Source organism: Microtus ochrogaster, assembly GCF_000317375.1.
Source record: "Microtus ochrogaster isolate Prairie Vole_2 chromosome 14 unlocalized genomic scaffold, MicOch1.0 chr14_random_1, whole genome shotgun sequence".
In the NCBI taxonomy this organism is placed as follows: Eukaryota; Metazoa; Chordata; class Mammalia; order Rodentia; family Cricetidae; genus Microtus; species Microtus ochrogaster.
The window spans coordinates 19,397,833-19,419,900 of NW_004949096.1; the positions used below are offsets into that span (position 1 = coordinate 19,397,833).

Sequence of the window (22,068 nt, forward strand, 5' to 3'; positions counted from 1 at the left end):
CTCTCTCTCTCTCACACATCTAGGCTTCTCATATGAAAGAGAACATATGATGTTTGCCTTCTTTTCCCCCCTACTCTTCCAGATCCCTTCACACTCTTCCTCTCTCAACATAGAACATAGTTTCAGGCTTGGTTTTTATGACAAGCTCACTGGATTGGGGTTGATGCAAAATGCAATCAGATTGAGAGGTTGAGTTATAGTTTATTTTGGGGAGCAATGTAAACCATGGCCAGAGGGCAGCTGTGACAGATTGTATTTCATGGAGACAGCAGCGCCAGTGTTCTAGGCTGCTTTCCCTCTCTGCATACTCAAATAGAAAGGATGCTTAGCTCCTGTTCGTCTGGCTCGAGGATGATACATCTGTCCCATTAGGAATCCAGGTCCTCTCTTTGACTGACAAAACCTTCATTTACTAAAAATAAGCTTTTTACTCTTTTGGACATTCAATCAAAAAAAGCACTGGAGATCCTGTATTTGTCTTTAGTTATAATTCCATCAAGCTAGCCCATTAATTGCAGTGGATGGGAACTGGAAGACCATTTGGCAGGTGACAAAGTATAGTGGAAGAAAGAAAAATATCCCTCTAATATTTTCACGGAGGCATTTGAGGATTCAGACTTTAGTTAGAAATCATCAGATTAATGTGTTTGCATGCCTTCAATCACTCTTAAATCTTTTGCATCATGCTTACAAGATTTTAGAGATAGCTAAAACAGTGGTTGGAAATTCTGTTGTGGATTAAAGATTCTTCAAAAGCTTTACTCGTTAATGGGAAGAGTACTGTGGCAATGGACAGGCAAACATGGGCTTGCTAGTATGACATTCTCTCTGGGAGGGGTGTGATTTACAGGCAGTTCTGTGGGGTGTGCTGTCTTTGTTTCACAGGCTTTCTGTGAAAAATGTCATCCGAGAAATAGTAAGTGGCATGAGGTGGTAAAGCAGGCTTTAGTGTGGTGCCCTGTTAGGATAACCAGCGTGAGGACCGTTCTAGGGCTGCGGGAGAATCTCTGCAAAGAGAGCACTGCTTTGTTGGTTGGGGGTTTTTGTTGTTGACCAATTAAAGAAACTAACTGCTATCTTGATTCTGGCCAATTCTTGTCATCACTGGCCTAAAGGCTCCTGTGACCTGAGCACCTGACTGTTCTGAAAGCCTCCATCCTCAGTGATGGATGCTTATCTCTTCCAAAGAACTCTTCTGGGCTTTCTTTCTTTCTTTCTTTCTTTCTTTCTTTCTTTCTTTCTTTCTTTCTTTCTTTCTTTCTTTCTTTCCTTCAAACATTTCTGCACGGCTGCCCACCCTCTTCTATTCTATATCCTCTTGCCTTACTGAATCCTGGATTTCCCAGCTCACAACTGTAAGAAGGGGCTTTATTTCAGAGTAGAAAGGGCCCCCCATATGTGGCCTATTATATCCATATCAACTTGCTTACCCTTTTCAAACAGCTATTGTCTTTTAATAGGGTCCTGCCTGGCAGGGGGAGTCCTTGATTCCTGCCATATAAGAATGGACAGCTTGAGTTACAGCGAGCTGCAGTTTGGTACTCTGATCAAAAGGCCTCTGTTGTTTTTATAGGGTTTTTCCCCTCTCTCTCTTTCTTTTTCTATATCCTAGACTAATAATTCAGCACAGCAAGGTCATTACGGGCTTTGAATTGAGAGCTGAGAGTGTTAAATTACTGACCTAGAATAAAAGAGATCTGGGGGGCTCTCAAGAAAGATAAAGGATCCTGGCTAGAAAGCTGCAAGCCCAGCATCCTCACTTCTTAACAATATTATTTTTTTAATCCTCTCTTTATCCACAGGTCTTTTTCTAGGACAAGGAAGATTCCTGCCAGAGAAACTAGGTTGGGAACTCAGTGACATCTTCTGAGAGTTGTGGCCTGGGTGCTGGCAGCTCACGGGTGCCTCTGCCCTTTCAGTCCTTCCGTTGTGTCAGTACCCCTTCTCCCGCTGTACTGTCTGGCTTCTCTGTCTCTGCTGCTCTATCGAATCCCGATGACTGGGAAGTGATAACTAAATAGTAGGAGTTGATTTGGCTTCTGGCTCTAGAACTGTGGTTCTCACCCTTCCTATGCTGCAACTCTTTTGACAGGGCCTCATGTAGTGGGGACCTCTCGTTGCTACTTCATTACTGTGATTTTGCTCCTATTATGATTGTAATAGAAATATGTGTTTTCTGATGGTCTTAGGTGACCCCTGTGAAAGGGTCATTTGACCCCCAAAGAGGTCATTACCCAAGATCGAGAGCCACTGTTCTAGAGGCTGGGAAGTCCAAGATTAAGGGACATATACACTGGGGGCTTCTTGCTGCTTGATAACAAGGTGGAGACACCACATGGTGAGAGCTTGAGAATTTTAGAGACAGAGGCAGAGAGGAAAAGCTGAACTTGTCCTTTTATTCCCGGTGAGGGGGTTAAGGGGTAGAGACAGCTTTCTCCAGGCTGGTGAGAGGCAGGGCCAGCGCAGCAGCCGTCAGACCTCAACATGGCTTCAAGCATTAGCCCAGACCAGGGACATCCACATGGTCTTTGGTGGTAACATGGACCTCAGACATCAGCACAGACCCTGGCAGCAATAGGACCATGGACGTTACCGTGGCCTCTGGTGGCAGCGCAGGTTCCATAGCTGGCCTGTTCCTCACCACCATTGCGTCTCTCTCCAAAGTCTCCGCTTCTCTTCCGTCTCCATCATGTGCTCTAGCGTCACCATCTGTGCATCACACATTAGTTCACAGGGAGGTGCCCGCCCTCCAGAGCCTTGGGCAGGATGCGGCACAGCTCCTCCATACTCTAACAAGAAAACGTGCCCCTTGTGAATGAATCAGACATCTCCATCTTCTGGAGAAAATTACTTCCAAACTGTAATCTCATATATGAATTTTTATAGCTATCTCTAAAGCCAGATACCATGGAGATCCTCTGGAAAGTATTCATTTCCTAAGACTAATATTTTTAGAAAAGTCAAACTTTCACAGATTTGATTCATAGCAAACTAATAATACACAATTTTACTAGTTAAAAAATAATTGAATCCAGCATGAAGAAGAGGAGGTTGGCACAAAATTTCACCCATAACTAAGAGCCAGTTGACTTCTCCAGGGAGAAGGAAAATCCATTTTCTCCAGTGGAGTGACACTGGGTATATCAGTGACACTCTGGAGAAGGCCCATGCTTAGGAGGCATTGGCAAACACAAAATGGATTCCATGTTTTTGGGGGGTGTGCGTGTGTTTGTTTTGTTTTCGATTTGTTTGTTTCCATGCTTTTTAGAGAGAGAAAATGTGAAGTTGGCTGAGTAGGGAGGTGAGAAAGATCTATAGGTATGATCAAAATATACTTTATGGAAAAGATTTGTTACAAACCCAATAGTAAAAAAGTAATTGAGACACGAAATCATGTATCTGAGCCAAAGTCATACTGACTAGGAAGTGGTGAGATTTGATCCAGGCTGTTGCCCTCCAGTGTGTGAATGTGAGCATCTGATCCTCTGCCTCCGGCTCATGAATTCAGAGTGCTGGTGTAGAGCCATGAGCTTTCTATGCTTTGTGTAGTGCTGGAGATCTCTCTACCAACTGAGCCCACCGCCAGCGTGTAGAGCCATGAGCCACCACTCTATGCCTTGTGTAGTACTGGAGATCTCTCTACCAACTGAGCCCACCACCAGCGTGACACAGTTGCTTTCATTCCAGGTCCGCTCTGAGTGCTGTTGGCTGGGGCTGAGGATCTGACTCAGCTGGTAAAGTGCTTGCTGTGGGAGCTTGAGGTCTTGCATCTGTGTTTTCAGCTGAAAAAAAATAAGAAATAAGCCCATCATGGTGCACATCTGAATGCCTAGCACTGGGAAGGCAGAAACCAGGAAGCTCATGGGGCTTTCTGGCCAGCCAATCTAGCTGAATCATGAAGCTCCAGGTTCAGTCAAAGACCCTGACTCAAAAAATAAAGGTAGAGAATGATAAAGCAAGATACCTAACATCAAACTTTGACCTTTACAAGCATACATGTGCCCGTGTACCTGAACATACATGAGCATGCATGTATTAAGCATACACATTCAAAAATATTTTTTTATAATTTCCATATCTCATTTTATCAGGCAATTCTATAACTATGCATTCTGGGTATTTAACATCAATATCTTACCCTTCTCTTTTATTGTGGGAAAACATACATGACCTACTCGGGCAGTGGTGGCTCACACCTTTAATCCTAGCACTTGCAAGGCAGAGACAGGTAGATCTCTGTGAGTTTGAGGTCAGCCTGGTCTACAGAGTTAGTTCCAGGACAGTCAGGGCTACACAGAGAAACCCTGTCTCAGAAACTAAAACCATAAAAAAAAAGCCTAAAATTTACTACTTTCACTCCTTTTAAATGTATAATTCTGTGACATTGTGTGCATTTAGAGTGTTCTGTAACTATCATCACTAGAACTTTTTCATCTTCTGAACCTGAAACTCTGTACCCATTAAACACTAACTCCTTAGTCCTTCCTGTCCTTATATCCTGGCAACTAGCATGCTAGGACTGTCTATAGCTTGACTATTCTACAAACCTCATGTAAGTGAACTCCCTAGTATTTATCTCTTTGTGACTGACTTAATTCATTTAGAACAATGTCTTCCCGGTCATCCATATTGTATATGTTAATCTTCTATTACTGTAAAATATATAAAGAGTGAAGGTTTCTTGTGGGCTCAGTGTTTGGAAGTCTCAGTCCATGTTTCATTGGTCCCATTGGGTGGTAGCAAGAAGGCAGCACAAAGTAGCAGGAACAGTGGTAGAGCCACGCTCACCTTTGGCCTGGATATAGAAAGAAAGGGAAAGAACGGGTCGCTATCATCCTGCTTAAGGAGATGTCACGTTTTGCTTTTCCGTTTTCCCATCAGGCGACTCTGGGGTTGGTGGACTGCTGTGTATTATTATCCTGCTCTGAGTATGAGTGTCGAAGAATGGGCCCGTGTCTCTAACTTCACTGCATTTTACTGTATGCTCACAAGAGGGATTGCTAACATGCACTGTGATACTATCAATATTTGCTTTTTGAGACATTATATATTCATTATTATTTGCTCGTCTCTTGCTGCTTATCTTTTAATTCTTAAGTAAATCTTTTTTACTAGAGGTTGGTAGGAAAATGGTTTTCTTTTGCTTTTCTGTGCTGTGAATTAAACTCTGGGCAGTGTATATGTTAGATGGTAGTGCTCTCCCACTAAGCTGAAAAATAGCTGTCAGTATGGATTTCATGAGCTGTGCTGTCTGTATGTGCGTTGTTGTTGTTGTTGTTGTTGAGATGGTCTCCTAGCCCCGTTGTTGTTGTTGTTGAGATGGTCTCCTAGCCCCGGTTGGTCTTGAGCTTCTGAAGTAGCTGACTATGACTTCAAGCCCCATTGTCCTTCTACGTGAATGCCTTGAATGCTTTTTGCTTGTCAGTCAGTCACAGCAGAGTACTGAGAAGTATCTAGGCTGGCAGTGTGATCCGCGGATGAAGGTATCTGCCTCCAAGCATGACAGTCTGAGCTCAATCCCCAGAAACCCACAGAGTGGGAAAAGGACGGACTTCCACATGCATGGCACCCACACCTGTATCCTCACAGAGATAATCACAAATAAATGAATAAATGTTAGAAAGAAAGAGAGAATGAACAAGCAAGTGAGAGTGAAGTGAGGATATGTGCCTTTTATCCCAGAATTCGGAAGGCAGAGGCAGGCAGAGCTTAGTGAACTGGAGGTCAGCCTAGTCTACATGAGTTCCAGAGCTACATAGGAAGACCCTGTCTTTAAGAAAGAAAAGAAAACAGAAATTAAAATTAATAAGAAAAAAATTGATTTTGTTTTTGAGACGGGTTTTTCTGTAGCTTTGAAGCCTATCCTGGAACTCACTCTGTAGAATAGGTGGGTTTTGAACTCACAGAGATCTGCCTGCCTCTGCCTCCCAAGTGCTGGGATTAAAGGTGTGCACCACTACCACTGCCTGGCAATTTTGTTTATGCATTTGAAAGAAACTGATTATTTTCGTAGCACACTGAATCACTGAGCTAACTACTTAATCAAGATCCCACTCCTGCTGGATTACTGCACCCCTTTGAAGCACAAAGAAGCTCTAAAGTGGGTGCTTGAAAGAGAGGTGTGACAAGTCTAGAGTCAATGAGCATCAGGTAACAAAAGATGACTCTAGCAACAGCAGTAGCAAACTCCTGCTGGTCAGATGGCACCGGGGGAGAAGAGAATGGGTTCAGCAGCAGCCCACCCTTCGGCTTTGTTGTCATTTGGGTTATATCTAACAAGATTTGGTCTATTACTAATATATCTGTTTGAAGATTCCCTCCCCACCACAAACTAATGTAATCTTGAATAAGAACAAAAGATGATGATTTAGAATGACCAGATATTGAACCAAGAAAACTGACGATTTAGTACTTCAAGTTTTTAAACAGGATGTTACAGAGGAAGGGGTTTTATAATACCTCATACAAATAGTATTGGAGGGCCAGTGCGATGGCCTAGCAGGTAAAGATACCTGCTGCCAAACCTGCTAATCTGAGTTCAATCCCTGGAACCAACATGGTAGAAAGAGAGAACTGACTTCAACAAATTATTCTCTGACTTTCACAATGTACTGTGGCATGTGTACATACACATACACAAATAAATAAATTTAGTATTGTTTTTTCAGTGACATTTTTAGATGATAGTAATAATGGGAACCTTTTGGGGGATTCTAGTAAGAACAAAAATATAGTCTAGAAAGATCTAAAAGTTATAGCTATAGACACAAAAGAAATAGGATGAGATTTACCTTAAAATTTACCTTAGGAAGTGTGGTGGTGCACTGTAATAATCCCAGCTCTCAGGAGACTGAAGCATTAAAATCTCCGGTTTCGGGTCTGTCTGGGCTGTGTAGCAAGATCCCGTCTCTGGACGAGGGTTGTTTTAGGGCAGAGCGCTTCTCTGGCATGCGCAAGGCTCTGCTCGAGCTCCAGCATCCAAAGGAAAGAGAAAAAGAGGTTGGTGCGGGGCAGAGACCAGATGCGCAATTTGAGGGCAATGTGGAGATGATGTTAGTCCTGATTTGAAGACGTTTAAAAAAAAAGGAAGAAAGAAAGAAAAGAGGAAAAGGGAGAAATAGGAAATTATATGCAAAGTAGGTGATCTGGTAGGAAACTGGAGAAAAGCTGTCGTGAGGTCTGGCTGAGAAGAATCTGTCAGAGGGGAAGTGTAAGATTTGCAGATGTCTCCCCTCTCCTGTAGCACGAAACATGGGCAAGGGGAGCTGGGTGACAAAAGAGATGTGTGTCTTAAGACAGAGTGAAGAGAAGAGAAGAGATGACAGAGGTGGGCGAGACGGAAGCAAGACCTGCACAGCAGTGCAGATGCAGCAGATGTAAGAGGATGCTTTGCATTGGTGTAGATCTCGGTCTAGTGATACAAACTTAAGGTCAATTTTGTTATATGTAATTTCTGCTCTTTTTTTTTTTTTTTTTGGTTTTTCGAGACAAGGTTTCTCTGTAGCTTTGGTGCCCATCTGGGAACTAGCTCTTGTAGACCAGGCTGGCCTTGAACTCCCAGAGATCCACCTGCCTCTGCCTCCCAAGTGCTGGGATTAAAGGCGTGCGCCACCACCGCCCGGCCTAATTTCTGCTCTTGATTAACGTATTATGATTGTGCAGTTCATTTAAAAATGTAATGTATAATTAAAATATAGGTTAATAGATAGTCATCTATAATAGTCAAGCTTGTAGTCATGTTAGTTAGATTTTCTAGATGTATAGAGATATATTTCAGTTAGACAGATAGTCTCCAAATCTTTCAGAGACCTTCAGAATATGGCATTTAAAATGTTTAAGAACTTAAGACTTTTTATGACAGTGAGACACGTCTGCTTCTGGCAGCACAAGCTACTTCAAGAGGAAGATGGACATTGAAGAGGCTCCTCATGGAGTTGGTTAGCCATTTGGGCAAGAAACTGCCCTTGCCTGGACTGCTTGACTGAACACAGAGAACCCACAGAAAAATGACTGCTGAACTTGTCTAAAGGTGAGACGATCTTTTGGGGTTTCTGCTTCATGAAAGAATCTGCAAGACATTCTGCAGGACACAGAAGAAGTGACTGACAAACTGCCAATATAGGCTGAACTGTCTTCAAAATTTCCTGCTTCATGAAAGAATCTGCTGGATACTATGGGCCAGTAGTCTGAAGATGGATGCCCCAAAGATACAGTGGAACTTTGGGTGACTGTCCAGGTTGCGAGATGTCTCTGCCATTTCTAGAGTTTTGGAAGTTGCTTACAATGTACTTCCTGTTTACTTAGGTATTATTATATCCTTCTGAAGTCTTTGATCAAGTTGAAGAATAGATAGTTATTATTATAGTTTTCCTTACTTATGATAAAAAATAAAGTAGATATAAATATTATAACTGCAATTCTTACTTGATACCTGTTTTGTTATATGTAATTTTACTATATTAAAGTTAAAGCCTTTCTTTTTGTTTAAACAGAAAAGGGGAGGTGATGTGGAGTCCCCTCTGTGTGCTGTGATTACCATTAATTAATAAAGAAGCTGCTTTGGACCTATAGCAAAGCAGAACTTAGGTAGGCAGGGAAAGCTAGGCTGAATGCTGGGGAAAAGGAGGTTTTTAGATACGTAGAGATTGTATTCTGTCTAGACAGGTAATCTTCAACCATCGAGGGTCTGTGGAACATTGCATTTAAATAACTCAGGGTTCTGTTGACATGAGATCTGACTGCTCCCTACAGCACCAATCTATTCCCGACAGAATGTTGAGCACCAAGACACTCCACTTGTTTAATTTCTTCTTGCACCATTGGCCTTTGGGCAAGGAACTGCCTGTGCCTCAACCATTGACAAAGTAGATGGTATCTGGGATGAATAAACAGGACACAAGGAAAAAGACTGTCAAATCTTGCCAAGACAGGGTTAAGACTGTTCTGAAAAATTTCCTGCCTCTAAAAGTGGTCTGTCAGTTATGCTAGGCCTTAACCAAAGTTGGTTGCTTCAACATTGCAAATGAGACTTTGGGTGATTGCTCAGGTAGCTAATTGTCTCCATCATATATTGCTTACTTTGGAAGCTGCTTGATTGTACTTCCTGTCTGCTAAAGTAATATTATATCCCTACTTAGGCCTTTGATGGGATTGAAGATTATATAGTCATAGTTACTGTTCTTTTATGATCTAGCCAAGCCATTTCCTATACAACACTTAATAGGATGTTTATTAAAACATTTACCATACGTTCCTTGCTTAATATTGTTTATGCTGGTTATACTAATTATACTTGATATCTATTCCTATTGTATATAGTTTTGCATTGGGTTTGGAACTCTCTTATTTAAACAAAAGTAGGAGGTGCTGTGGGAGCACATTCTGCTCCTTCAGCCAATAGCTTTAAGATACCAGCCCATTTGGGCATGGTCTCTTATACTGTAAAAGCAGCGGTAAACTTGTGCCCACACTCTTGCTTCTGGCTCCCACTTCCAACTGCTAGACTCTGTTCCTGTTCATGCGGAAGACTGTTGTCTAGGACAATGATCTCTAAGTTTTCCCTTATTTATTTAAATAACCCTTTATTGTTCATAATTCTGACCTGGTGTGGAATTATTTTGTGACATCCGTTATCACCAGAATCCTGGAAAACGTGCGAAGGAGAACAGTCTCTGTCCAGGCTCCTCTGCACAGTTAGGGGATGTTTCCCCCAGAGAAAATATGAAATGTAATTACTTTGGATTCCAAGTGAAATTAGACAAAGTCCTGGAAGCTCTTTAAGAGGCCTTGGGTAAAAGGATCAAAAACCTTGTAAAAAGACAAAGGACATTTATGGCAACCTGATTGTAAAATATAGCACATGAAAAGCATTTTATGTTTGCTTGTTTTTATTTTAGCTTTTCAAGACAGGGTTTCTCTGTGTAGCTTTGGCTGTCCTGGAACTCACTCTGTAGACCAGGTTGGCCTTCAACTCAGAGATCCACCTGCCTCTTCCTCCCAAGTGCTGGGATAAAAGGTATGCATCCCACTGCCTAGTATAAAAAGCATTTTTAATTACCACAATGTTTATATTTAAATTTTTTCCTTTGCTATAAATAGTATAGACTCCGTAAGCTGTCCCCCAATGTGTTGTGTTGATTTCCCATCCTGAGGTGCATGCTTCTCCTGTCCTCATTTGCAGTGAGTGACTGACCTGACAAGAGATGTAAGGGTTCCTTCACACTTGCATTCACAGGGAAGCAGCTGAGGTTGCAGCTGATACTCAGTCATCTTGCTTCTCTGCTAATGCTCAGTGGGAAGGAGCTGAATCCAGAGATAGTCAGCAGTTGACCATAGCAAGCTTTAAGAAATGTGTTTGGCCGGGCAGTGGTGGTGCAGCCTTTAATCCCAGTACTCAGGAGGCAAAGGCAGGCAGATCTCTGTGAGTTTGAGCTCAGCCTGGTCTACAAGAGCTAGTTCCAGGACAGGCTCCAAAGCTATAGAGAAACCGTGTCTTGAGAAAAACAAAGAAAGAAAAATGTGTTTGGAAGCCTGAAGACTTCAAAAGAGTTTGAAACTCTGGCAGTAGGTATGTAATCCAAATACTCAGAAGATTGAGGCAAGAGGATTGTGAATTCCAGAACATTGCAGGACCAGCAAGATATTAGTGGTCATAAGTGTGTGTGCAATCCTGTTGTCCTGAATTCAGATATTAGTGGTCATAAGTGTGTGTACAATCCTGTTGTCCTGAATTCGGCCTCGGAGCCCACATTAGGACAGGATGATTGCCCTGAAGTTTGTGGTTAGCCGGCTGGGAATGTAGAGTGTGATAGAAATATCAACAGAGACCTTTCCTTGGCAAGGTCGTATGTTCACACTCAAACATACATAATACACACATGTCCCCACACACATAAATAAAAATGAAAAGAGAGAGAGAGAGAGCACATTCTGGCCTATATAGTAAGATTCTGTCTTTAAAAAAAAAGAAAAGGGAGATTAGTAAGATGGCCTAACACTTAAGAGCACACAGTGCCCTTGCTGAGGAGCTGGGTTTGGTTCCCAGCACCCACACTGAGCAGTTCACAACTACCTGTAACTCTAGCCCTGCTAGATCCAAGGCCTGCCCTCCTGCCTAAAACACCTGCACTCATGGTCACACCCCCTACATATACATATACATACACATACACATACACATACACATACATACACACACGTACATATAATGAAAAGAAAAAATTAAACTCTGGCAGGAATTTGACTATTATAAACAAAGATCCTGGACTGGTAAGATGGCTCAGTGAATACAGGTGTCTGCTGCCATTCCTTGGACCCATGTGGTAGGAGAGAATCCACTCTTGAGGTTGTTCTCATAGGACACAATGGCATGTACACACCCACACGCACATGAGATAATCAACTCTCAGAGAAGCCACATGTGAGAACTAAGCCCCTTGGCCTAGCCTTTCTGGGAAGTGACCTGTATGGAAACGGGCTCCTCTGTCCTTAACAACAGGCCTGTTTGGGATAAGTGCTCTGTTCCACTTCTATTTTAGGAAAGTTCTTATGGGATCTGGTGGCTGCATTTGAAGTGACCGAGGAAAGAAACCAGGGCTTTATTTTCCCCCTGCAGAGACTTTTCATAGCTCTTAAGGCCTGTGGGCTCTCATAGGTTCTTCTCTTTGCACGGCAGGAAAGTCTATTACTGCTATCCTGGTCTGGAGATGAACTCCGCTAGGACAATTACCTGGTCAGAAAACAAATCTTGGCCTGAAATGCCAGTGCTGCAGTGACCTGGTGGCTCGTCTGGGTCCTTCACAGAAACTGTGAGCCACACCTCTGTGACTGCTCCGTGTCCCAGCCTGGCTTACCTACATAGTGATTGAGGATTGGTTAGTCCCTATTGAATTCCTCCAAAATTTAGGACTAATCTTTTTTGTTTTACTTTATAAATTACTATTTGTGTGTGACAGACACATGGGGGTCAGAAGACAACTTTTTTTTTCTTTCCTTTTTCATTTTGAGACAAGATGTATGATATGTGTATCCCTGGCTATAATGATATTTCACTTGTATTTTAATAAATAAAACTTGCCTGAAGATCAGAGAGTAAAACAGTACCACTGGTCAGCCTTACAGACGAGGCAGTGATGGCCCACACCTTCAATCCCAGCACTCAGGAGGCAGAGGTGGGTGGATCTCAGAGTTTGAGGTCAGCCTGGTCTACAGAGTGAATTCCAGGACAGCCAGGAATACACAGAGAAATCCTGAAAAAAAAAAAAAAAAAAAAAAGATAGCACATGGGCTCCAGGGGCAGAGCTCAGATCCACGATGCTCAGCCAGCCGGCCTGGTCTCTGTGTTCTAGTCCGGGGACTCCCTACATCAGAGAATGTGCAGTAAACGAACCCAACGGTTTCCCGATTCGTATCTGCATATAGAGGCTCATTCCAAGTGCACTACATATTAAAATCGCCTTGTCAGGACGTCAGAACACTCCTGTGCACAGGCCCATCACTCATTTCCCCCTCGTAGGTACACTCTACATTGAATAACAGGAGGGCAGATAATAACAGGGCTAGAAACACCGTGTCTGAACTCATGTCTAGAAAGGTCTTTGTAGATCTGTAGAAGAAGCAGTGGCTTCAAGCAGCTTCTGCTAAAGTGTGCTGTCTAAACAACTCCAGAGTTCTGCAACCCAGGCCGAGTGGTCATGCTCCACTGACTTCTCTCATCAAGTCACCATTGCCAAATTCTGTGGCACATTGTCAATGCAAAAACAAAAAACAAAAAACAAACAAAAAAAACATTTAAAAGCTTTAGGCCTTGTCTGAGCTTCACAAGGAAGGAAAGAACAAATCCAGGGATTGTTACTTCAGGGACCAATTTGTACAAAGAAACATATCTTTGGGGTTTGCCAACTTTTTGAAGAATAAAACTCCAGTCTTTCAGAAAAAAAAAAAACCCAACAATTGAAAGAATGAAAGAATGTTTGTAGTGAAATTTGAATACTCAGGGATTCATGCTACACAGGAATTCAGTGATATCATCATAATATCAAGATGGAGTTTAAAGTCATCCAGTGCGTGACCTGGTCTAGGCGAGTTTGTTCCTTGGAGAGAGGAAAAGCCTCCCACTCAAGATGCCTGTCTTGCCTGTCAGGATGAGAGTCCTGTCTACATGAGGAAAACTGATGTTGGGAAGGTAGCCAGTGAGCATGGTAAGGGTCCCCTCTGAGACAATGAAAGCAATAGTAATGATCTTAAAACAACAAAAACTGGGAGGTAAAACCACAAAGTTAAACAAAAACAGGTGCATTCTTTAAAATGGGGTTCTTAAACTATTTCTAGACACAGTCTTGTTTTACCTGAGAATTTCCTTCTCCTTGTGTGTGCGTGCGTGTATGTGTGTGTGTGTGTGTGTGTGTGTGTGTGTGTGTGCATTTGTGTGTACAGCTGTGGGCACGTGTGCAACTGAATGCGTGTTAAAGTCAGATGACACCTTGTTTGAGGCAGACTCTCTGTTAGTTTTCTGCTACATAGCTGACTGGGTGGCCGACAATATTTTGGGCATTCTTCTGTCTCTGTACAATCCCCCACTACCCCCTGGGGGCAATGGGATGGTAGAAGCTTGGGTACATGCTCTAGTGTACAAATGTCTTCTCTCTGTTTTGGATATGTAACTAGTACTGAAAATACTGAGAAACCATAAAATTGTTTTACAGAAAGGCTCCCATGTATTTTCTCAACAGTGTAGAGGCTCCAGCCCTAGTTTCTTCAAGTTTTCCCTGATGGAGGAAGGTCATTGGTTGATTAAATAAAGAAGCTGCTTGCCCTGATAGGTTAGAACGTAGATGGGAGGAGTAAACAGAACAGAACGCTGAGAGGAAGAGGAAGTGAGCTCAGAGACTCGACAGCTCTCCTCTCGGGGGCAGAGGCCTCAGAGAGACACGATGCTTCACTCTTGCGGGCAGAGGCGAGAGCTCTGCTCTCTGAGGCACACGCGATGAAACTCCGACCCAGGATGGACGTAGGCTAGAATCTTCCCGGTAAGCGCACCTTGGGGTGCGACACACATGATTGGAAATGGGTTAGTCCAGGAGCGAGAGTTAGCCGAGAAAAGGGCTAAAGCTAAAGAGCCAAGCAGTGTTTAAAAGAATACAGTGTCCGTGTAATTATTTCGGGTAAAGCTAGCCGGAGGCGGCCGGGGTGCTACCCCGCCGCTCCTATTACTACATTTCCCTAGCATGTCTCTTTCCTTCTCTCTCTCTGTCCTTCCTCATAGATGTCTAGTAGATATGACATGCTGCTCCATTTTCATTGTATTTCTTCAAAGTTAGAGATAATATTTTTTATTTTTGTTTTTTGAGACAGGGTTTTTCTGTGTAACAACAGCCTTGGCTGTCCTGGAACTCATTTTGTATAGCAGGCTGACCTCAAATTCAATGAGATCCACCTGCCTCTGCCTCCTAAGTGATGGAATTAAAGGTGTGTGCCACCATTGCCTGACTGATTAATGGTATTTTTAATGTTGATTCGTCCATTTTATTTAATTAAAACTTTATTATTCTGAGTAGTGGTGGCATATGCCTTTAATTCCTGCTCTTGGGAGGCAGAGAGGCAGGCAGATCTCTGTGAGTTTGAAACTAGTCTAGTCTATAGGCTTAGTTCCAGGACAGCCGAGGCTACACAGAGAAACCCTGTCTTGAAAAAACAAAAATTAAAAAAAATTACTACAAAGAACTTACAAATAAAAGATGCCGTGCAGTGGAGTTAGCCAGACCCAAAGTCTACCCATCCAGTGAGTGTCTAAACAGGGAGAGCAGCCGTGCTGAAGCTGGAGAGGTTCACATTGCATTGTGTGGCCTGAGTCCATCCCTGGAGTCTACGTGGTACGGAAGAACTGATACATACAGGTTATTCTCTGACCTTCACATGGGTGCCTTGGTACACACATCTCCAGTAAATGAATAAAAATTTAAATGGAGAAAGCATGTTGAATCATTAGGGACTTATAGATGAGATATGATGGCCTGTGTTCCTGGGGACAGAATCACAGAAGACTGTTGCATTTAAGATAGGGTCTGAACCACATTGAGGGGCTGGAGAGATGGCTCAGTGGTTAAGAGCACGTACGTGTGTAGGCTCAAATTTAACTCCTAGTTTTAACATTAGATGACTCACACCTGCCTGTACCAGCAGCGCCACCAGGGTTGAAAACCTGTGGCCTCTGTGGACACCTACAGTCTTATTTATGCGCACACACACAATTAAAATTTAAAAACTGTGTGAAGGATGTGATTTCACCATCATTAGTTCCTCTGCAGTGTAGACCATGACTTAAACACTACCTTTCTGCCCTGACTATAAAACATGCTTTGGGACTTTGGGAGTCATTGTCAGATGACTCCGTACATTTAGGATACAGTGTTATCGTTTTAGACTCCACTTGCTGGGAATGCAGTCTGCCCCATTTCTCCATCCTGGATCATTTGCTTTAATTTTCATTTTCCTTGTGTAAGATGACAATGGCACTGCCATAAATTCATGGCTAGATTAACCCTTTCATAGCTTTAAAGGCCTCTCTTCTATACCATGCCTTGCCAAATGTTCTCAGCTGGCCTTGTAGTGTGTTAAATGTTGATTTCCGTGGTGTTTTTCCATGAGAAGAGTATTTAATCTGATTATTCACCACAGCACTGTTAATATTAGGTTTTATCCTAAGTGATAACATATTCTGTTAAAGACAGTAGACAGTCTCCCCGGGGGGCTCCTCTGTGAGAAGGGAAATGGAAGAGATGGCTCTTGAAATGTTTTCTTGTTCAGTTCAGTGATCCATATCCTTCTTTTAGATGGCCATCAAATGACAACTGGAATTGGAAGTTACTGATGCCCCCTTATTGCTTGCCACCTTCACTTTACTGTCTTGTTGGCACAAAAATAAGCGTGTTTTACACTCATCATTTTCCTGTTAGGGAATTTAGGAGTTTCTGGAGTCTGAAGCTGCCCTTGGTGGTGACGTTTATTGGATAATTGCTTAGTCTCCTATGGAATTTCCATTTGTAGATTACACTGGGCTCTACACTCTCTATTTCTTTGGCAGGAAACTCCACAAGCAACAGAGTGCATTTTTTCCTCCTGTCCCTGGCCCAGTTTGAACAATGACTCACAGGAGCCCTGGGGCTTTGCTTCACATTTTCATTTAGGGGCCACTTCTCCCCGTGTCTACTTTGTCTCTGGTGTCCCTTTGTAATCATCTCTCTCCTTTGACACATAGGATTGTCTCTGTAGGTATTGTAGGGGTGTGCATAGTACTGTAGCACCCTAAAACAGACAGCCATGGTGCCAGGGGGAGTGAAGGAGAGGCACCTTAGAAGATACAAGTAGCAGTTTCATCCAGGTAAAGACAAGGAATCTCATTTAACCTTAAACCTTCTGGGAGGCACACAGCAGAGGTGACCTGACCTTCCAGGGGCCCCAGTTGTACAAAAACGTTTTTATAGAAGGACTTGATCTAATCTCTAGTTGAGAATTTTGCAAGTGGAAAAAATAGACACCCCTCTCCTGTTCACCAGTGGGTCTTTCTCTCTGGTTTACATTTCATTCTGGTTCCAGCCTTCTGAATTTCATCTAATGATGAATTTTTCATTTTTCTTCTTCTTCCAGTTTTAACAGTGTATGCCAAGGAACGCACATTCTCTTCCGGGAATTCAGCTTTATCCAAGCGACACCTCACAATCGGGCATCATTTCTACGGGCCTTCTGGAGATGCTTTCGAACCGTAGGCAAAAACGGTGGTAAGTCTTCTTAACTCTATTTCTCCCCATTCCCTCCCCTCCCCCTTTCTATCCTTTCCAAGCATTTTCCTTTTTTAAAAATACCATTTATGTATTGAATATTGTTCATGTGTGTAGGTGTTTGGAATGCACATTGAAGGCAGTGGTACAGTGAAGGTCAGAGGAGTGCTCTGAGGAGCCGTTTCTCTCCTACCACCTTGGGGGTTCTGGGGATTGAACTCAGGTCATCAGGCTTGAGAGCACGTGATGTTTTACCTTCTGATCATCTTGCCAGCCCGTACAGTTTTTAGTATGGTCCTCTGATATGGTTTGAGCCTATGGTTGTAGGCTTTGGAGTGCCTTATTTTGAGGAGATGACTATACTGTGTCAGAGATATTATTAGCCATCATCACAGTGATGTCCATTAAGAACTGAGTATAATTCTGAAATAGGACCAGAGAGCTAAGTGACTGGGAAGGGTACAGAGTAAATGACAGACCCAGATTAATGCCCTTGCAACCTGACTCCAAAGTTTTTGCTCTTGGCCAGTATAATAAGTAAAAGGAATAAAGTAAATACATGTTACGGCATTTCTCTCACTGCATTTTTCAGCTTTGTGTTCTTTACAGTTTCAAGCTTTGTGCAGGTTCTTACTTACCATGCAAGATACAGACCGGCACCATTTCTATAATAGTGCTCTATGCTCTTTCTCCCTCTCCCTCTGACTAACTCTTCCATTGTCACCAGATATTTTGTAGCGATTCTGCTCAGTGATCTTTGATCTTACCTTTCCTTTGTTTTAGGGACATGACTGGTGCCTCTGTAGGTACTGAACTTAAGTGTTGCGCATGTTCCGTTCTCTGCAGTGAGCCATCTCCCTTCTCTCCCTCTTTTTGACCCTCCCGCTCTCCAAGGCAGGACGTTGCAATTAGGCAATTACTAACCCTATAGTGGCCTATAAGTGTGCAAGGGGAAAATCGAGTTGTATCACTTGAAATAAATGCTTAATTTAAGGAGGAAAGCATGTCAAAACCTGAGAGAAGCCAAAAACAAGGCCTCTTCTATCAACCAGCTGATTGTGAGTGTGAAGGAAATCTGGAAGGAAATCTTCTCGGGCTGCTACTCAAATGATAGGAAAGAAAAACTGTTGAGCTGGACATGGTGGCACACACCTGTAATCCCAGTACTAGGAAGTTGAGGATCAGGAGTTGCTATATAGCAAGACATCAAAACACATGGGGGACAGGAGGCTGAGACTTAACTCAGTGGTTAAGAGCACTTGTTGCCCTTGCAGAAGACCAGAGTTCCATGCCAAGCACTCATATGGAGGCTCACCATGTAGAGGAAGTAGGTGGGCACAGTGTCCAGCTGTTTCCATTGAGTTTACAAGCTCCTCCATACTGTTCTGAGCAGGTCTCTGCTTCTTTACATAACCTTTTTAAAAATCATCTCGAATCTTATTAGATCATTTCAACTATCCTGACAAACAGAAAATATGAGCATTTTGCCCACTTTGTAATTAATCAAATTATGTAACTTGGGTGACTGCCTGTTGTTTGAAAAGTTTACAACCATGCTTTCAGGCCTGGCTTACTTTCTAAGCACCTCTCTTTCTCTCTTCTGCCTTATGTTTAAGCCTATATTAAATTAAAATTGTTAATAAAAATCTTGACTCTGAGGAAGAAAAAGAATTAAATAAATAGGAATTGTTTAACTTGGAGGAGGGTTGCACAGCTGGCTCGCTGTCAAGCTGCAGTAGACCTAGATATGCTGATGTGCTCACGCAATGCTTTTTCCACTGTTTCTTCTTTGAAGGCTGCTTCGTCCTGTAACACAAGAAGTATCCAGTGGAGAGAGAGTTCCAGGATAGGTCCCAAAGTTACACAGAGAAACCCTGTCCTGGGGGGGGGGAGGAAAAAGAAATAAAAAGAAAAAGAAATATATTGAAACTCAAAAAAAAAAAAAAAAAAAGAAGTATCCAGTGTACTGGCAATAGCATCTTTCCCTTTACAAAATGAAAGGTGAATTCAACCTCAAGTGAACTGGTTCACTGGTCTCTATGTAAGTGCCCACACACTGTGTGTAAGTGAGGTCTGTACCACAGCAGACTCTGTCTTTGCCAATTCCTTCTTATTGCCTTGGTCAGTAATAAGAAACTCACTGAGGATCTGGTATGCTGAAGAATGCTGGATTGGTTTTGGTGATATGGCATATAGAGATGACTATGGAAAACAGCCCGAATACCCTTATTTTTTCTTGATTTAGGAGTAGGCCTCTTCAGGAATTTATGTACTTTCACAAGGGATTCATATAACATTTGAACTCTAAGCAGATGTGGATTTCTTTATCTTTCTAATCGCAGCTGCCAGAGATGCATCCAGCTGCTGAGGAAAGTAGCTCCCACATTCCCTGTGATCCTCTGGCTATAAGCAAGACCCAGATTCAGACTTGACACTCATTTCTAGGCTTCTCAGTTATGGAGCTTCCGACTTCTTAAAGACCAACTGCAAAGTTTGTGTCTAGATGAACCTAAAATCTTTTCTCAAACACTTCAATACTGTCTCCGCTTCTTCCAGGAACTTTGGAACACCTTCCAGAGTGTGTCAGTTCCTGGTTTTAATCTGGAATGAGCAAAAGCTCTTGGAGGCAGAACTTAGAAGGAAAAGATTTATTAACCCCTACCCCAGTTCGATGCCAGGCCCTGACACAGCCGAGCTGCACTGTGCTGTGCACAGATAACTTCCTTACAGCATTGCGTTCACATTTGCATTCGCAGGAAGAGGCTGAGCCTTCTGGGAGGTAGCAGAGGAGTTTGCAGTTCCAGCTTGTCTAAAACGAAGCCACCTGTAGAAACTTAAGGAGCTGACCCCTCTAGCAAGAAACATTTCCTTGCAGTTTTTAGCAAGTACAGAGATTCAGTGTCATTTCTGTATGACTGAGTTCTGAATGGTGCTAATTTCCTTTTGTCTGAGTTTCAGATAATATTATGAACACTACAGCCAGGCGGTGGTGGCGCACGCCTTTAATCCCAGCACTTGGGAGGCAGAGGCAGGCGGATCTCTGTGAGTTCGAGACCAGCCTGGTCTACAAGAGCTAGTTCCAGGACAGGCTCCAAAACCACAGAGAAACCCTGTCTTGAAAAAAACAAAAAAACAACAACAAAGAAATATTATGAACACTACAGTAAACCTCTTGCTATCTGGGCAACTTTAGACTTTTGGAAGCAGAAAGATATCTTCAAATGTAAAAGACCTTTAAAATTCATCCCCTTGCTTTGGTATTTCTTTCAGTGTGGAGAGATTAATCTGAATTTTCTGAGCTTAAAAAAGACTGAAATTCGTTTAAAGTTAATCTTTGCTTCTGTTGGGAAGTATCAGCCCCAAAGAGGTTTTTGTTCAGTTTCTTTCAATAAGAATGTAGCTAGGGGCTTTGTTCTTTACCAACAGAAATACGTATTTGACATATATTTTCAGTTGATAAAATAACAGTAGGTAATTCTATTGTGAAGAATATCTATCAAGAGAATTGTCATCGTGACACAACTAATACTGGAACAATGGCTGTCATATACGGATTACCAGTCAGTGGTCACAATGAGACCCTAGAAGCAGTTGACCAGGCTGGCCTTGAACTCATAGAAATCCTTAAAGGCATGTACCATCACCGCCCAGCATTTCTTTTCCTCCTCTTTCTCTCTTTTTTATTTTATTATTTATTTACTTATTCATTTTGAGACAGAGTCATAATAACCTTTGTTCTTTGTTTTGAGATGGGGTCTCAAGTATCCCAGGCTGCCTTCAGAGTTCCTATGTAGCCAAAGAGCACCATGAATGTCAATCCTGCTTCCACCTCCTAAGAGCTGGGATTACATCCGAGAGTTGCTAACAGTGCAAGGAAAGAAATATTCAAAGAGCATGACAGTGTTCTGGAGTTACACAGGTAGAGAGTAGGGCCCAGGGAGGCTGAGGTAGCCAGACAGTGCAGACTAGAATAACACTGAGAAAGGTTGTTCAGGGATATGTGAACCGCCAACTACAAACTTTACACAGTTTATGAATTTAAACAATCACTAGAAAACAGCAGGCTAGACATTCCAGTCAGATGGAAAGACCTCAAAATATGCCTGGTGTTTACGGGTAAGAATCTCAGCAGCTTAAAAGCAGAGTATTAAGGGGTGGGGTGTAGCTCAGTGGTTTAGCACATGCCTGGCATGCCTAAGGCCTGGGTTCAGTTTCAGCTCTACAAAACAGAAAACAGCAAAGTATTAATCCGACCTATAAGTAACTGTGGACATACCGCAATGGTTGGACTTAATGATCGTTTGACTTTACCATGCTGGGAAAGTAGTGTACTATCAGTAGAAGCTCTTCTGAGGGGCTGCTTGAGAGGTGACTCAGTGGGGAAGAGTGTCACTCTAGAAGAGGATCTGAGTTCAGTGTCAGCACCCACACTAGGCAGCTCACGGCTGCCTCTAACTTAAGCTCCGTTGCAGTCCAATGCTTCTGACCTCCAAGGGCATCTTGCACTCATATGCACATACCCCCCACATGTACACACAAGATTAAAAACATATCTCTAAAAAATGGAGATTAGTGTTGACCCACCTTTAACCTCTTTCTTTAAACTAGGGTCACTATTCAACCTGGGTTTTGTTGGCTGTTTTTTGAGAAAGTGTCTCTTGTTGTTCATCTGGCCTTGAACTCAGTAGGTAGCCAAGGATGACCCTGACGTCATGATCCTTCTGCCTCTGGCTCCGGAGTGATGCAATCCCAGGGATGCCCCTCCATGTATATTTTTAAGCAGTGCCTGCTAGGCAAGCCCTCTACCAGCTGGAGGTGCATCCTCAGCCCTAGAAACCCCGCAAGCCTTTCCCAAGGACAATTCCATACAATTCTATACAGCCCCTTAGATGACACACTGGCAAGTAAGAATTTTGAAAGCTTGAGAATATGAACTGATTCCTTTGGAAAAAGATAAAAAGTTCATCTTGACTGGGGTTTAACCTGTAAGAGAAAACCTTCATTGCAGATTCAAAGGAACTGATGCTGAGTGTTTATTGTGTGACAGCCAGAGAGAACTACTTTCCATATGTTCAGTTAGTCATCAGAGCAGACAGGAGTCAGTGTGTTAGTACCCTGCTCACATTAAGAAACGGAAAGCCAGAGAATTAAAAGCACATGTCACAAAGGTTTTAAAAATTAACTAATTATTATTTTATTATTGTGCACATGCGTGTACATGGACGTGTGTGTGTGTGTGTGTGTGTGTGTGTGTGTGTGTGTGTGTGTGTGCATGCGCGCACAAGTGCTGGGT

General features: G+C 42.7%; 1 protein-coding gene across 1 annotated transcript in view; it reads left to right on the forward strand.

Annotated features, from left to right (window-relative positions):
- C14H11orf49 (chromosome 14 C11orf49 homolog) overlaps positions 1–22,068 on the forward strand; it is a 174,927-nt gene that overhangs the window by 56,538 nt on the left and 96,321 nt on the right. Inside the window, exon 3 of the mRNA XM_005364164.3 lies at positions 16,645–16,775. Within this exon, the coding sequence (XP_005364221.1) occupies positions 16,645–16,775 (131 nt within the window). The remainder of the gene's footprint in view (positions 1–16,644; positions 16,776–22,068) is intronic.